Source organism: Vanacampus margaritifer, chromosome 5 (assembly GCF_051991255.1).
Source record: "Vanacampus margaritifer isolate UIUO_Vmar chromosome 5, RoL_Vmar_1.0, whole genome shotgun sequence".
Classification (NCBI taxonomy): Eukaryota; Metazoa; Chordata; class Actinopteri; order Syngnathiformes; family Syngnathidae; genus Vanacampus; species Vanacampus margaritifer.
Genome location: NC_135436.1, coordinates 11129970 through 11147796, shown reverse-complemented (window position 1 = coordinate 11147796; position 17827 = coordinate 11129970). Strand labels below are relative to the sequence as shown.

The 17827-nt window shown below is 38.8% G+C and overlaps 2 protein-coding genes across 2 annotated transcripts; one reads left to right on the top strand and one right to left on the bottom strand.

The window, feature by feature from the left end:
• The first annotated feature begins 6284 nt into the window (after positions 1-6284).
• Positions 6285-14421, top strand: mrps22 (mitochondrial ribosomal protein S22). Its single transcript, XM_077566912.1, has 8 exons — positions 6285-6445; positions 6826-6980; positions 7056-7220; positions 7504-7647; positions 8607-8690; positions 8796-8941; positions 9238-9346; positions 13308-14421. Exons 1-8 carry the CDS (start codon positions 6319-6321, stop codon positions 13398-13400), a joined length of 1023 nt encoding a protein of 340 aa, XP_077423038.1. The 5' UTR covers positions 6285-6318; the 3' UTR covers positions 13401-14421.
• On the bottom strand, positions 14017-17189 carry LOC144052651 (retinol-binding protein 2-like). Its single transcript, XM_077566913.1, has 4 exons — positions 17080-17189; positions 15093-15271; positions 14844-14945; positions 14017-14110 (listed from the first exon to the last, which is right to left on the bottom strand). The coding sequence occupies exons 1-4, from the start codon at positions 17150-17152 to the stop codon at positions 14057-14059; spliced, it is 408 nt and encodes a 135-aa protein (XP_077423039.1). The 5' UTR covers positions 17153-17189; the 3' UTR covers positions 14017-14056.
• Positions 17190-17827: the final 638 nt, after the last annotated feature.

The following is a 17827-nucleotide window of genomic DNA, read 5'->3' as shown; positions in this document are numbered from 1 at the left end:
GGATGGATGGATAATAATAATAATATAAAAAAAATAAAAATCCAAATTATTTGATATAAAACTTTTTTTAAAGTAGTGAAAACAGTTACTTTGCCTGGTAACAAGCTACTTTTATTATTTATATTATTTATAATCAATGACTCAGTTACTTTTATGAGCAAGTCATCACCCAGAAACGAAGTACTTTTATAAAGTAACGTTCCCAACACTGTTCCTCACCCTCAAGTAGGTCTGTTTCATTTAAAAAAAAAATTGTTTCTTTGTTTCTTTGTTTTTGTTTTAGCCTCATAAGCAATGATATCTCTTATGAACAAATGTAATGTTTGTAAGGTTCAAATGTAAATTACGAATGACACTAAATGGTGTTTCTGACAAAGCCTGTGAATCAAATGTGAAAAATGTCAAAAACATTCCTTGGTGCGATTTGTCGAACTTCCTGTCCCTGTAAACCTCCCTGACCAGGACCCCTAGTTAGTCATTCAGTATAATAAAAAAAAGAAGAAGAAGAAGGCTTCAGAGGGATCTTTTGGAGGCCAGATGTACAGTAATGTCACAGTGCCCCCTTGTCCACCCAAACTATCACCACACTCTCCCCCTCACTGCTCCTATCATTGTGACTCCTTTCGCCTTCCATCTGCTCTCTCCCCATCCTCATTCTTCTTGCTCTATGGGGGAGGGGGGAGGAGGAGAATTAGACTGACCTTGAGTGCTCACTCCCAAGCCACAACTTCTCACATGCAGGTGCACAGGCACACACACACACGCAGCAACTTACCACCCACATTACAGTACATTATAGTGCAAAATATTGTGTGGTAAAAGCAATACTATTTTACAAGCCTTGTTTCCCCTGGCTCAATGTAGAGAATGGTGCTGATATCTCACTGAATGGCAAATGCTTGTTAATGCTCGGCACAAATGGGTTGAAATATTGGAGCAATGGTGGTCACATGGTCTTTAGCATTAGCAAAAAAAAGACAAAATTTGTTGACACGTTTTACCACCGTTTACAAATGCTTACACAACTGTTTTTTAAACACTTACCAGATGCCACTGTTAGCTAAACAAAACTGTTTGTGTGAACATGTTTTGCAACCTTTTTATGAACACTGACTAAAGCCAAAATTCACTACGTTTACAAGCATTTGCCACTCATTGAGATACGGGTTTTAGTGTGTTTATTCACATCAGTGGCTATGCAGCGTAATTGCGAGTGACTTATTACTTGGCTCATTTCTACCATAAAAAATGTTGTTAGCTAGCTAGCTAGCTCTATCCTATAACCCGTATATTCATCTTTTTTTGATGCCACAATTTACAGAAAAACTCAGTGTCATGATCTAAAGTGTTGATATGTTGAAAAACAAAACATGGTATGACTAGCAGGAAGTATGTGCTAAAATGTCATATAATGTGAGCCACGGGCTAATTGTTCCTGACTTTCCCTGAAATGTCTCTTACTGGGACAATATTTGATGTGGACCACATCAACCGACCTTGACCAAGTTCATTGGTTTGATGATGATCTCAATTTGGCTTTATAAAATGTGTTCATCCCATTTGTCTCTCTCTCTCTCTCTCTCTCTCTCTCTCTCTCTCTCTCTCTCTCTCTCTCTCTCTCTCTCTCTCTCTCACACACACACACACACACACACGACACCTTTCCGTTTCACCCTCCTCTGAACCTGTTCCCTATTCAACATGAAGAAAGCTAAATAAACAAAGGAGGCGAGCCAGTGCCCTGCTACCACCACCGCCGCTCACTCGCCTGCTTGCCTGCCTGCCCACCTACCAACCCACCCACTGCCTTCCTTCTACGCTCCCAGGACCCCCATTCAGTCCTTCTTCAGCACTCAGATTTCACTCTCAGCTTCCTGCTGCTCCCAGTCAGGGTGACATACATGGCACACGTCTGTGTTGCAATCTGCATGTGTGACTGACTATAAGGATAGGGAAAAAATGAAAAAATGTTCTACTTAGGATGCTAAGATTCATATTCCCAAATTCAACCATGTGGACACTAATTCCTGCTGGCTATGAGAAAGTTTGTTTGAAGTGAATGCAAGAGATTGCCGCAAAAACTTTATATTCACTTCCTTTAATTGTTTGCTGGGTCATTGTTCCGTGTGAGCATAATCATAGATGAAAGGATTTTCAGATTTTTTTTTTAACATTGTTATTTGATTATCTTAATTAAAATTAAGTTGTCAAAAATGTGGACAAGGATCAACCATTCTTTGTCACTCACGGGGTTCAACAACAGCAAAACACACACACACATAAACGCGTGCGCACACATACACGCGTGATATTGCTTCAGTGATGCATTAACTAACATCTGTAGTCCAGATGGAAAAAAGGCATTTTGCTAAATGTGCTGCATCCCTTCATTTCAGCTTTGTTATCGATTGATGTGTATGCACATTGTCCCTAAATGTAATCATAGTAATAATACAACTCTGACACTTTTTCTTTACAGCTAGCTGCTTAACAATTTAGCCAAAACAATAGCCTTTTTATTTAACCATTATGACTTAAACATTTTCTAATTCGTATATTAACACATTAGCTGTTCAAATTTCTCACCTTCTGTCTGCGAATGTGACGTCATGTGTGCGTTGTAACTTGTGTATGTGAAGAAGGGTGTCTGCAGTTTAATTTTTCGCCAACAGGTGGCAGTAGCGATTCGAAATAGATTTTCTGCATTCAGTAGCTATAAGGTAAATTAATAAAATCTCGTTTGTGTTGTATTGAGTCAGTCGGGAGCCATTTTCTCTTTGCAAATGCTGCATTTCTAACCTGAAAAGTAATTAATTTGAGCCTGTCAGACAAACCCACTTTAGTATTTTTTCGCTATTTACTGTAACATGGCAGATAGAGGTCGCTAAACTAAAATACATAACACTTGGTCATAATATGGAACATTTTCAGAACGACCTATGTGGTCGTATTTATTGGAGGACCGCCTTTGAAAATTTCTATACAAATACAGTACAGCGAATATGAATGTTACATGTGTGCAGATGATTGCTTGTCATTTGTGCACATATAGTAGTAGTATTCTGTTTTATTTATTTCATATCCACACCTTGTAATAATTAAATGAGCTAATGATTGCATATTCAGAAGTACAGAGTTGTAGTTAAACAATCAATATGACATCAGTTCCATTCAATTAACATCCAATGACTTCTCTTTGCTGTACTGCAAATTGCATATGCACATTAATATTCACGTTTGTATATTATGCTGTGTATGCACTGCATAATGTTTTTGCACAACAGTACCTTCGGCTCTCTTTTCGTAGGCAGGTGCACATCTCAAATTCGCAATTTTCATGCCTAGTCTACCGAGTTCTCGGCTGTGTGGTGCCTCTCTGGGCGGTCACAACTGCTGGTATTAGGAAGTACACTGCGCTTGGCCTTAAAACAGCCACACTTAAAAAAATATATATTTTAAAATAACAAAAAGGCAAACTAGGTACTTGGAATAACAAAAATACTAAACAAAAAATCCAAAATAATAGGGCACAAAAACTAAAACATTGGGAAGAAGGCTTGATTAGGGCCGACACAGCAAACCAACACCAACAAGAGTTGATACAGACAATAACCCGATAAGGACTGAAAGAAATAAGTGAACTAAATACAGACTAAGTGAAAAGACAACGAGACACATCTAAACAAGACAGAAGTGGCTGTGGGAGCAGATTGGATGACACAAGCAACCTGGTTGACAAAGCATAATCTTGAATGTTGGCTGAAGGACAATTAATAAAATAAAATAAAATGAAATAGGTGAACACAATAAAACGTAACGAGACAAACTTAGACTGACAGATTGACTGACTGACTTTGGGGTCACATGGTTACTTGTCTTCCTCCGTCAGCAGCGTGACAGCTGCATACATCTGGTAGTGTAGTAGGGGCCTCTTGCAGCTCAATCAACACATCATTCCACTGGTGTCTGTGCTTCTGGACTTACTACCACTAACTATTCCCCTCATTACCCACTTAAGACACACCAACATTGATCCCCTTTCTATAGATTAGTAAACCGCTAAAGAGAAACTACAGTATATAATTTTAATGAGAAACAAAACTCTGGAGAATATTTGTCTTGTGTCTGCAAGGAGTGGCAGAGTAAGCTTTGTTTTATAAGCTGTATTTGTTAACATCCATAAAAAAACTGTGGAAATAAATTCATTTAAAATTTTTTTTGAATAGAAATACAGATTAACTCTAAAATAGTAGCAATAGCATTATTATCTTAAGGATTTTAAGCCTACTTTCAAAACCAGGATTGAAGTCACAGTAACATTTATGCCAACAATATGGAGTCAAAGAAACATCACTGTCCAGTAAAATCTGTTTTTTCATAAGCAGTCAATAGTTTCAGTAGCAGTTACCGTATCACTGATAATACAAAAGCAATATGAGCATGCCATCATAGGGTAGCTCATCTGTAAGGGCTTTGGAATTGCTTTGAGTCACGCTGGAGACAAATGTGATGTTATTGGAGAGATGCTAGTCTGCTCCTGAGCCCTGACTATTGTTGAGTGACACTTGAGCAAGGCATCATGCAACTCCATCTCGGTGCTCTCTGTGGTGTCCAGCACAAATTTAGAGCAAATTATAAATTTAACTTTCCAATGAGGGAAACATTTGCATAATAAATTAAAATTAAATAAACAAATAGGATTAATGATGGTGTAGAGGTCCTGTAGATTTGCCTGACTTTGGCACATACCGACTGCTGAGTGTCACTGAGTGTAAATTTAAACCAGTGACAGTATGAATGTGAATTGTTTTAATGGGGTGAGTGACAAATTGGTCAATATTGACTATTTTGGGTAGATGAAATCAGCTGGTGATGAAATTGAGACAAAATTATCATAATTTCAGTATTTATACTTTTCTGTGACATTTTTGTTTACCAATGTTGTATGTTACTTTTTTTTTAATGTAAAATGAGTTCCTTAATTCAATAAATGTTGGGAAACAATCTAAGGGACGAGTGTGACTTTATAATCAGGAAAAGAGCTTTGACATTCTAACCTACGGTCATTATGCGCTCCCATGTTATCATAGTGCCATCTTGTGGACAGAGTAAACTTTTGGAGTTCAATTCATTGTTTTAGGTTTGGTTGTTTATCTGTCACTAGATGTCTATTCTTATTCCACGTGAGATGCACATATAACACAGGAAAATAATGAGGGCTGTCTTTAAGTGAATGGGGTCTACTGGAATTATTTAATTACCAAGGAATAGCGAAGCTTAGGGCCACGCGACCACTCTGCATGGAGCCCCAAAAAGAACAAGAACAAAGAAACTGATTTTGAGAAAGTTTAATTAAGAAAGTTTATTTATATTTTTTTATGTTTGATTTAAATTTATATTTTAATAAATTATTTTAAATACTGTCTATACTGTACACTACTGCAGTAGTTTTTATTACAGCCCTATTTTTCATGTTATGTTGTTGTTCTAATTGAAATTGCATGCAGTTCAATGTCATTTACTGAAAGCATATAACACATGGGGGGGGGGGGGGGGTCGCTTACAAAAGAAATCATGCACTAAAACGTATTTTAAACTTTTGACTTATTATAGCCCGAGGCAGCCGAAGAAACTCTTGCCATTATTTCTACGATAGAAGTAAAATATTCTTCAGGAAGTCTTTTTCTCTGGTGCAGAATTTTACATAAAGTGTGACATTTACAGCCTGCTTTGTTATAACTTTTTGGAGGGGGGCAGTTCATTCCAAAGCAGCTGTTTATTTTTGTTTAATTCTGAAACTGAAATTCTGTACATTATTTTTTCACATTGGAGTCAGGCGTTTTTATCTGCTTTTGTCATACCGGTAAGTGTTTCACTAAACCAAAACAAAACAAAAAAAAACAAGAAATAAACATGAAAAAAAAACAGATGGCACTTTTACAATAAATGCACATATGTTACACTTGCCTTTTAGTAGGCCTAGATATGATTCAACATCCCACAATGCTTTATCACTTGGAATGTTGTGCAAAGCCACTTGTGGTGTAATTTTATTTTTCAAAAAAAAAATCCCTCAACAGTCTATTCAGTCTTATTGGCAGAAACTCACATTTTTCTGCAGAGGCATGGACGGACTTATATTTCAATTGAAAAACTATTTTTTCCACATCATACATTTTTAGTTTTTTTTTTTGTTTGTTTTTTTGAGAGTCACTTCTGTATCTTCCTCGAACAGAAGGTGGCAGTAATGTGACGACAGTAATAATGTACGTCTTCGCGGCGTAGCAGAAGAAGAAAAATAAACGAAGAAGAAAAAAAATGGCAGCGCTCGGTAAGGCACGGTGCTTACGTCGAGGCTACTCTTGGCTGCAAACTGTTCAGAGAAATAAAAACTTGCTCGTAACATGCAGCACCAGGACCTTTTGCAGTGATAAACAAGACAGTGGTATGTATATAACATTATGAATCATAACGTGTGATAGCGCGAACGATGTATCAAGCTGACCTTGTGGTGTGTCGCAAGTACAAAACATCCACATTTGTATTCGTTCTACAAACTATCCTGTTTACAGTTTACCCCACCCACATCCGCTGCATTTTTTTCTGTTGTGAAAGAATACACTGTCATTAACTGGATATTACAGTAGAACATCTTTTTGCAGCTTGATAGAAAAATACAATTCAGAGAAAAGTTCTGTATTTATGATGGTCAACATGGTTAATCAAATTGTAACTTAAATTCCGGTCAATTAAGATAAGTAAAGTGAAACTAGATGAATGCTTAATTTGAGTCTAAGGCATAATTAGTGCATATTTTCTCCTTAGTGCAAAACAATGCGAAGCCCCAGTTTACAGATCCAGTTGTGCAGGACATCCTCACCAGGATAACGGGCCTGGACCTGCAAAAGGTGTTCCGAACAACTAAAAAGGAGCTGCAGCCGCCAACGTATAAACTCATGACCGATGAACAGTTGAAGCAGGTGCCTTCAGTTACACCACCCTTCTTTTCTCGCAATCTTGCGATTTGGTATTCGGTAGCTGCTGTGTGCTTTCAGGCAGTGAACGTGGCCTCTGAGAAGGCTAAAAAGCTGCTGGAAATGCCACCTGTTTTACCTGAGAGGAAGCCCATTACTGATGTACTGTCTGTGGACAAGTTTCTGGATGGCATGGATACAGCCAAATACGTCTTCACAGACATCACCTACAGCATTCCCCATAGGGTAAGTTCATTCACCTTCATTAGATACGCAAAAACATAATGAAGAACACCGGATAGACATTGCCACAGGCTATATTGGTGTAGATCTTCACTGAAATCTCTTTAAATATCAGAAATGCGTGTTATTGAATAAATATGCATTGTTAGTGTATTACTAAATTAGTGTGATTGCATTTCAGCCATGTACAGAAATGTTCAAGTTCCACAATACCGATCTAATAGAGTACCCTTATTTGTTTTAGTCTAAGTCTAGTCAAACAATTGTGTGTTTGTTTTCCCTTCAGGAAAGGTTCATTGTTGTGAGAGAGACCAATGGCACCTTAAGAAAAGCCACCTGGGAGGAAAGAGACCGGCTCATTCAGGCGTACTTCCCAAAGGATGGACGCAAAGTCACGGCACCTCTGCTCTTCAGTGAGGAGAACCTAAAGGTTAAAAATGGCTCAGTGAAATATATCACCGTAGCTGCTTTTTCCTTTCAGCCTTGTTTTAAATCCAGCTGTGGCTGTTAGCAGCTGTATGCGTTTTATTCTCCCAAGGCTGTGGTTCTTAACCTGGGTTCAAGCAAACACCAGAGGTTTGTTAAGTCAGTTTCAGGGGTTTGGTGGAGGTCAAGACACACATCTGACTTATATGATTCGTCATGATACATCCTGCTTGGCCATCATTGGCTGCAGGTGCTCACGCTACATTGATTGGACTATCTGTGCTGCAGGGATTTTGGTGCGTTAAGTATTCGACATGTGGCTGTTGTTATGGTACGCTGTGTGATTTCTTTATTATTGTATCCCTCCATACTATAACTATGTGGAGCAAAAAAACAAAGTGGTCGAACGAGTATGTGTAATATAAATTCAAATTTATAACGGAACGTATGGTGTTCCACAGAGTTCAATTCTAGGGCCTCTGCTGTTTTCATTGTATCTGCTGCCCCTGGGTTCCACCTTGAGGTTGTTTTAATGTGGTCTATAAATATAGAGTTGAGTTGCGTGATAGAGGTCAGCGTCCTTCATGACTGCATGATTTGGAATGCCAATTTGAGGAATTTTAATAAAGCACAATTAGTTATCAATCAAAATTAAAGGAACACCTGCTTAAGCTACATTGAGATGAGTAATGCAAGAACACGCTTTCTGAATCCAAGGCGAAGAGAGCCACGATGGATGAAAATGTTACTCTCCCATTTCATTTTGTTCACCAGTAAAACTATGTCTTGAATTTGAAGGAAATAAAGTTTCCAATAAAGAAAAGTTAAGTGAATGTGCATATGAATCAGGTGGTGTTCAGTTCCTCCCACAAGGTTAAGACACACTGTCCTAATGGTAGTGAGAATCACAGCAATCACTTTCTTTTAGTTTCTGTTTTACTTGTATACTCTCTTCTCTGTTAGATGGTGTTCTCTCAGGACCGACACGAGGATGTGCTGGACTTGTGTTTGGTTCAATTTGAACCTGACTCATCACAGTACATCAAGGTAAGATTACTGCTTTGCCAACTGAGTTTTAATGTGTAGACCATTTTAAAGTCAAGCAGTGTTGCTGAGATTTAAGTACTTGTGTTTGTCAAAAAAATTTGTTAGGTGCATGCCGCCACCTATGAGGATCTGGAAAAACATGGGAAATATGAGCTTCTTCGTTCTACCCGGCACTTTGGTGGCATGGCCTGGTACCTGGTCAACGCTCGCAGGGTTGATGGCCTAATTGTGGACATGCTGAAGAATGAATTGTGAGTTTAAGCATGTTGAAATAGTTTTAGTAATTCCTTATATAGTATATATTGATTTGCCATCATTTCGTTGACTGTTGCTCTTCTACAGATTTTTTTTCGATTTCATAAACCTGTACTACATTAGGTTCTAAATTACATACCAAACTATGCCTTTTTCATTTGATGACAAAGTTATTCAAAATATGCCATTGCTAATAGGTTGTCATCTCTGTTTTGTTTTTTAGAGAGAATGAATGAAAGGTCATGTACTACGGCATTTGGGAAAGTAATCAAAATGCATTTGTGTGATTCAGGGTGCAGGATGCAGTTAGCCTGGTGTCTCTCTTCAATCTGGTCTACCCTCACAGCGAGTCAGCACAGGAAGCGTCCAGCTGTCAGGCCACAGACACTGACCTTGTCAAGGTAAGAACACTGCCAAGGTTAGGTTCATATGTTGTACTCATTTCCAAGTATTTTTTTTTATTTGTGTTTTACTTTGTTCATGAATAGTGGGCATACGCATTCACACAGGCAAACTTTTTTTTTTGCTGGTTATTAGCAAGGGACACAGTTACCTACCTCGCGCTGCCAAGCGATAGAAATACAGTACTGTACACATATTGTTTTACAATACTTAACCTTATTTATAATTTCATACACATGTGGATGAAATAGAGAAGCATTTGGTAAAAATACTGTACTGCTCCGGTTACTTTAGAACAAATGAGAACAAGCCCCGCCTTTCGATGTATCCCAATTTTTTGCATATTTATTCTCGCTCTTGTGCTCTCGCTGTAGCAACCTTCCTTGAATGACTCGCTCTTTTTTTAATGAAAAGCCTCAAAGCAGGATACAGGCTCACACAGTTCACATTGTGAGGAGCCCTTATGCTAAAAATCGCCCAATCTACGGGGTGAGTGGCCAAATGACAATTTTTTTTTGTGATGTCTGGGTTCTAGTCGGATCCAGAATTGCGCTGTTCATTTTTGTCCAGACCATTTTCATTAATTTGCTTTTTTAAGATTATTCTGTTTGATCCCAAAAACAAAACAATGCCTGATTTTATTAGTTAATTGTGACGTTAATTGTTATGAATATCATTAACAAAAATTAATGATAAAACAAAAATTGAATTAAAATTTTCATTAGCAAAATAAAAAAAATGAAACTCCGTCTTGCGTTAAAACTAAAATTAAATGTAAATAGCGAAAATGTCATGTTTTCATCTTTGGCAATTAATATTACACATGAGCTTTAGGGGTTCATTGTAGATGCATTTATTTTGGTATTGCTGAATGTTTATGCAAAAGAAAGACGGTCAAACAGTGATGTATATCTTGCAGTCAAAAAAACACTCCACATTTAAAATAAAAAAAACTAAAACAAATAAAAACTGAACTAAAACAAAGCATTTTCGAAAAAAATAAAATGTATACAAACTATCAAACCTGCTCTAAAAACTAATGAAAACTAACTGAAAACAAATTAAAAAATAACCAATGAAGATTTTTAGTAAGTAAGCTTTATTAAACTGCCAGACGTTTTCAGAAAAGGGATGCCGTCAGTGCCAGCCGATTTAAGCATTTTGACTGATCTTTCGAGGTCCACAGAAAATTTTGTGTTTGGACTATGGAAACACACATACTACCAAATGAAAGATTGGACTCTCATCTTTCATCAGAAAAAAAAGTTTGTTTCTACCTTATTCAGTTTCACCCAAATGCTCTGTTTTAAAACAAAAAACGGAGAAATCAAGCTTTTTGTGAAACGATATTATTTCATGCACTCTAGTGAATTTGAGACCTTTTTTTTTTCCATGAATGATGCCACAAACACCTAAACAGTGCTTTACTTCTGTAAAACACTACCACCAACAATGAAAAAGTGTTTTTTGATAGCAAAATACCTTTATTTACAATCAACAGTGTAACAATTTGAGAAAACAATTTGGCAAACTATTTACAAATGTGTGCAACCGTGGTACTATTTACAATTGTGTGGATGTTTCAAATACAGTTTTTCTTTTGGTAACACTCCCCTGCGTGCAAGGAGAGGGAGCAGGATTTGCACAACAGAGTAGTTTCACTGCGATGGCCCCTTAGCGTGCAGACGCTCCACTTTTTTGCTGGCTTTTTTTCCTGGGGAATAGCAATTATATACGCCAGTGTGTGTTTGGCCATGTTGCCATCAAGTCTACTCTCAGGATCATGATACGGTGACGTTACGGTGGTGTTACGTCTGGCTTCCTCATGTCCTTCAGTTCCTATACCGGGTGGTTGATCCATCTTAACCGGTCCATTCATGGTGGCATCGTAGTCCATAACCAGTGTCTTCTCTGTGATCAGACTGTACCCACTCCTCCGATGAATATGCATTGGACTCGGGGTACTCTTCATCGTCCGATTGAACGTCGGCCTGAGCATGCTCGGTTGTGCTCCGCTTTTTCCGGCGTTAGCATCGCTAGCCGGTGAGGCTTTATGACGTGATCATAGCCGCCGCGTCAACGCTTCCAACTTCGGCGTCAACCTCGGAGCCACCATCATCATCATCGTCGTCATCAATGTGCTCTTTAGCATTGGTCGATGCTTTTCGTCTTTGAAAAAAATGCTCAAGCGTGAGCTGCTTGCAACCGGTCGCCATTATGGCTTCCTCAGCCATTGTCCCCTCAACACTCTAGCTCCGCCTCACGTCTTCTACTGATGCCTACCCAATCTTGTCCAAAGAGAGTCATCGCTGCCATCTAGGGGCCAAAAATAGGCATTATACTAACTAGATCTGCTTGATACTTTCAGCACAGCTGGCCAAGGCTTTCCTCCACCCGTTGCCCCCCCCCAAAAAAAACTTGGTGAACGTCTTTTAACGTTTTTGGCGCTCCTCCGTAGGTTTTTACTAAACGTCATTTAACGTTTTTGGCAGTAAAAGAGTTAATGGCGAACAATAATTAATTTCTTTTATAAACCCACTATTGATTAAAGTAATATGAATAATATGTTCTATCACATCAACGTAATTTTTTTTATATAATTGTAGGTCTAGTAATCACTAATTATATTACATACTAGGTGACGACAGTCCTTACATGCCAGCCACGTTTCATCGCCATCTTCCTGCTACGGATACCTGAAGAACAATTTTGCAAATGTAGTAAGCACTGGTGGGGCTTTTAGCTAGTGTCACCCCGGGATTACACCGGCTCCGCTCCGTCGGCGCAGCTGATTCGTTTCTATTCTATCATCTTGTTCAAATTACACCGGCTGCGTGTGCGCTGCGGAGTAGCTGCGTCATGCCGGAGGCCGCCGCATGGATAGACCTATTTTCTATTTTTGCCGGACGACGCATCCGTCGGCATCCGTCAAATGGCAAACTAGCACCAAACACATCAAGCGGGACAGGAAGACAGACGCAGTTTCAAAATAAAATTTCCGGTTACTTTTCAGAATAAAACACTCGCCAGATTCTATTTTGCAATCATGTCAGTAAACGTCATAATGGGCATAGCCAGGGCTGGAGACAACTGGCCAGGTGCTTATTCACGGTTTAAACACCAGTGAACATGGACGAGGAGAGGTTTATATTGGAGGTGGAAGTCACAAAATAATATATGACACGGCACATCCTTTTTATAAGGACAACCAAGGTTTCAAAAGGTGAAATCAAAGGTTCCAGTCCACCTCTATTTCTGCTTCTGTGTTGAGCACGGAAAAAAGTGTGTTTATCGTTGTTTTAAATGCCACATGATCGCGCGCGATCACATGAGACACGGCGAGAAGTTGTTTGCGACGGACCGCAGCTGTGCGCAGCCGGTGAGTTTTGTCCATAAAATTGACGTGTCCAGAGCACGCAGTCAAGACGCAGCGGAGACGCAACGCGCACACATGCGGTGTAATCCCGGGTCAGACCTGCTTACCTTCCACAGCTGGGTCCTGCAGGTGGTTGTTGCTGAGTCCTGTGATTCGGGCTCCTGCCACTTGTCACCTTCTGCCCTCGCAAGCTTTTATTAGCTTTCTCTTTTTTTTTATTAGCTTCTCTTGCTAGCCACTCTTGTTAGCTGCTCCTACTAAATATGGCTTGCTCTTGTCTTTCGGCGTCACTCGCCGGGGTTTACACCAGCTGCAAAGTCACTGTCGCTCACCAATATGCTCGTTCGCTCACGCAAAATAAGAATTGGTGGTAGGCTAGCGACGTGTGGTCTCCGTTGAGTTGCCGTAGTGTGCGTGCTTTGAAATGCACACGATTTGGCTGCGTTCTATCATATAGCGACATCTAGTGGTCAACGTTTACACACTGTCCCTTTAAAGTATTATTACCCTGGTACCAACAATTTTGTTTGTGTTTGTATGCACATGAATGTAGTAACTAAATACACACACTCCCCTCTCACCAGATCTATGCCCAGAAGGAATCCCAGAGGTCTGGCTACATCGAGTTGGCCTTGCAGGCATATGAACAGACTGAGTCTAACAGCGCTGCTGTCTGATCGACCCGTTCCCATTTGGAATTCTGCAAAGCGACAGAGAAAGATAACCACAAGCTCAAGGACAGGCTACGTTACCTCTCATTTGAAGGCTGTTCTGTCACTAGACTAGAGTAACGTGCTTCTTAAATTAACCATTTATGGAGACACAATACACGCCATTTGTTTTTCGAGTTTGTGTCCTAACCACATTGTGTACATAACTGAACTAAATTAAAGTCATTGTCATAAAAAAAAAATCTTTGTACTTCCTGCTAAGTGGAATATAGCTATGCAAAAGTGAAAATCAACTTTTTGATGAATTTACTGCACCAGAATTGCTTACACTCACATACTCATGTCCACAAATAGCCTAGAGGCAGTCAATATTATCGGCTCATTGTAATCTGAACTCTAGTAAACATTGACCATTTGGACCTTACACCTCTGTATACTAATCACTTGGCTGCCTTAAGTCAATGATGTAACCATTGAGCCAGCTTGGTTGATTTGTTTCTCTCTGACTAAACTTTTAAACCCACATATGTGAATTACTATGTGTGGCATATCCACCCAAACAGGTATTAGCCTAGCTACAATAAAATAAATAATACAGTTGACTGTAATATCAGTTTATTACTTTTATACATTATACAAATAACTTGAGACTTGAGCTCATCTTACTGGGCCTTCTTAAATACTTGGTGGCAGACTTTGTCCAGCACATGGAGCTCCTATAGGAAAGGAGACACACCTTTAGACCAACAATATCATGTATTGCAGCAAATCTTTTCTTTTACATAACCTGGCTGTCAGATCTTCATCTTCTGAAAACACAGCATCTTTATTGTTATTGCCCCAGTCAGTGTCATCTAACGCCCAATTCACAAAGACGCGGTGCGTTTTCCATACGGCCGCTGCACGGACCGCAATTCACACCGCGTGTGTTGCGTGAGCTGTCCGTGTCCGGAAATTTGCACCCGCCAGACCACAAGATCACGGGGGTTCACGCTGGAGAGTTGAGTTGATGCGATAACAACCATGTATATAGAGCCCTATTTGTAAACAATAAATACACTTGCCTGTTGTCACATCGATATGCTTTTGGACAATATTTATGTGACTCCTACCATGGCTCTTCTACCACGGGTAAGTACGTTTTGTGTTTAAATCGTGTTTTTTTTGTCATGTTTTTTGTCGTAAATGTCCGACTCATGTCATACTATGTAGTTAGCTACCCCCCCCCCCCAAAAAAAAGTTCACAAACTGTTTTATTCCTGCAGCTGGTGTGAATTGACTCGCAGACTGTGTGTGTGTTAGGAAAGATTTCATCAAGTGAATTGTTGACAAACCGTGCTTAATCTTTTTGATTCTGAGTTGTCAGGATCATGAAATTGTCTATAATTACATGTTACCCCCCCCCCCCCCTCTCTAAATTTCTTGATTAGGACATTTCTCCTTTCGTACCAGATGTAGCAGATCTCCTTCGATCCAGTGCTTCCAACCACGGTTTTCTTTTTCCCCCTTTTGTACACACACCAGCTTGTCCCCGTCCCAGGTGACCAGCGTCTGTGATGTTGCATTAAGAACAAATAGAAGCATTCATTAATGTAAACCACGGTTACTCAGATCAATTGTGAGCATGTGTTCACAAGTTTCCTTATAAAAGCATTAACAGGGACATTTCAAGTTTCAAATTCAGACCACCGTGCTTACCATGACTTTTCGGTTGTCAAGAGCCTTCGTCTGCTCCTCAAACTCCACCCCTACGGTAAAGTTGACCTCATAGTTTCTGAAGGTGCTCAGCGTCTTTGTTTCAAACTTGTCTCCGTTCTGGACGATGACTTTAGTCTGGTGCAGATGGATGGCGATCTTTCTGGTGGCAAAGTCGATGTCTGCATGCAAGAATTAAGCAAGATTGAATATCAGTATGTTGTCCTCTTTTCGGGATACACCTTTAATACATCAATGTGTGTAGTGAACACACACTTACTGTGATTCCAACTTGTGCTTTTATGCTTAAAATTTTCTGGTGTGTCAATATTCAAGTACTGTATCCAACTCTTTTGCTAAACTATTTACTAGTGATGGCGAAATGAAGCTTCTTGAAGCATTTGTGATATTTTTTGACTCCTCTAGATGGCACCCTGGTTTAAAGATCCCATGGAAATTTCATAAATTTCCATTGCACTAGCCTTTATATTTAAACCAAGACCACCATCTAGAGGAGACCGAAAATATTGCAAGTGCTTCACGAAGCTTTATTTTCCCATTGGGTTGTGCTCATATAGATACATAGAGTTGAAATGGGTTGGACATTTTTGGGGCAAATTACTGGAAACATCCCAAGTTGAGTCAAGAACTTGGAAATTCACAGTTTCAAAAACTTGCCATTTTTCATTGGCATCACTGAAAGAGAACTGTGCCTTAGCATATAATAACATTAACCTTTTCTTGTTTGATAAGCAGGCAAGCATGCAAAGTAATATTTTATACTGTACAGTTCATAAAAACTTTTGCTAGTGGCCAAGATATTTATGTGAGACAGATGTCACCCAAATTGTGCCCATGGGCACCTGGTAGTCCCCAAGAATCGCGTGAGTCGCTCATGTGCCTGTTCTAAAAAATTGTTCACCAGTAATGGGACACTGTGAATTTCTAGAAATCTTGGAGAAGCGGCCATTTGAAAATGTAAAAACTAGCAGAGATTGATGAACATAGACAGTGTTTATAATTTAGTGCCATCTAGTGGTGAACTAATAGAATGAAACGATTTTGAAGCACACACGCTACGGTGCTTCAAAAACATGCATACTGTCAATGCGTATGTTGAGGAGCTGTTGTATTAAAAAGAGTACCTTTCTTAAGAAATTTGTGTTAGAATATGTTTATATCTTAAATCCTTTTCTATTTTGTATAACTTTTATTAGATTACTTAGATTACTTAGATTAGTTTACTCACTGACTTCCCATGCAATTTTTGGAGCTGGAAGTAACCCCAAACCACGACAAGCTACCTATCACAAGCCCCCGTTGTAGTACCCAAGCACCCCTAAATGTCTTTATAGCACCCTTAAACCTCTGATCCTAGAATCGCCTTTGATGTGATTAATCTGCGTTAATACATGATTAATGCGATATTTTTTTGTGATTAATTAATTAGTTAATGCTTTAACTTTGCCAGCACTAAATTTAATTAGTGATTAGATTAGATTAGATTAGATTAGACCTATGATTATATTTAAAAAATAGTGTACATTGATGTGATAGAATTTTTTTTTTTGCATACTATTGAAATGAAAAGTGGGTTTTTAATATGAATGAAATACGTCACCACTAGATTGCACTGAATCATAAACACTGCCTCTTTAATTATTATTATAGAAATCATGAACATGATCAGTGTATTAACTCTTCACATACATTAATAGCATTAATTTGCAATAACACATAAAGGTAATTTGAGCAAATCTGTTATTTTAGCAGTGCGTATCAAACTATGACTGCACCCATATAAAGTACATATTAAAATATATATATATATATATATTACTCATCACTACTACTTCATCCTCCATCATTTGTTGTTTGTGTTGTTGTTTTTTGTTTAAATCCATTTACTATTCATTTTTATTGTGAACAGCTTCTTCTTTGCCATTCTCACATTGAGGAAATAAGAAAAGGCAATTGAAGGGCAACTTACCAAGGGCTTTCATGACCTCCTCAAAGTTTTCATTGCTCACCATCTCCCACCGCCCATTGTAGTCTGCAGGCATGTTGAGTGTGTATGTGGAGGTAGTGCTTACTTCTTGAGGTGGTTGTCAACGCAGAGAAAGTATTATCTGCGCCAAACCTTTTTATAGACATTGCTTGTGTGCACATGTGTACCAAAGGACAGATTCCACCCGATAATTGCCTTGAGTCAGTATAAGTACATTGCGATATAAAGGTCAGGTCAGCTCTGTGAACACTCGACTTCACTACAGAACTCTGATTGCATGTACCTCTATTCTCCTTTTGACTTTGTGTGTGCATGAGATTTTCATGTACTTCAGCCAGGTGAACATTTTAATTCGCACTCCCTCTCAGTGACCTGGCCGCAGAAATTGTTCTACTTGGCTGAAGGAATGCAATATGAGCACATTGGCACATGATTATAGAAATGTTAGCAGGGTATCTGTGGACTAAATGCATTTTTGTAGAGGTTCAGACTTCATGCACCCACAAACAGGAGGCAATCATTTATTTTCAGAATTTAACATTAGGTGCATAATTGTATATTTATAGAGACAAAAAAAAGAAGAAATAAAATACTGCCGTAGTCTAGCAGTTATCTTTCAATGATAGCAATTAAATATTCTGCTGAGGTAGATAGTCCGTTATATCTGTTGTTTGATATGATAACTGATCTAGAGCTACATTTTTACACAATGATAACGACAAAGGTGACA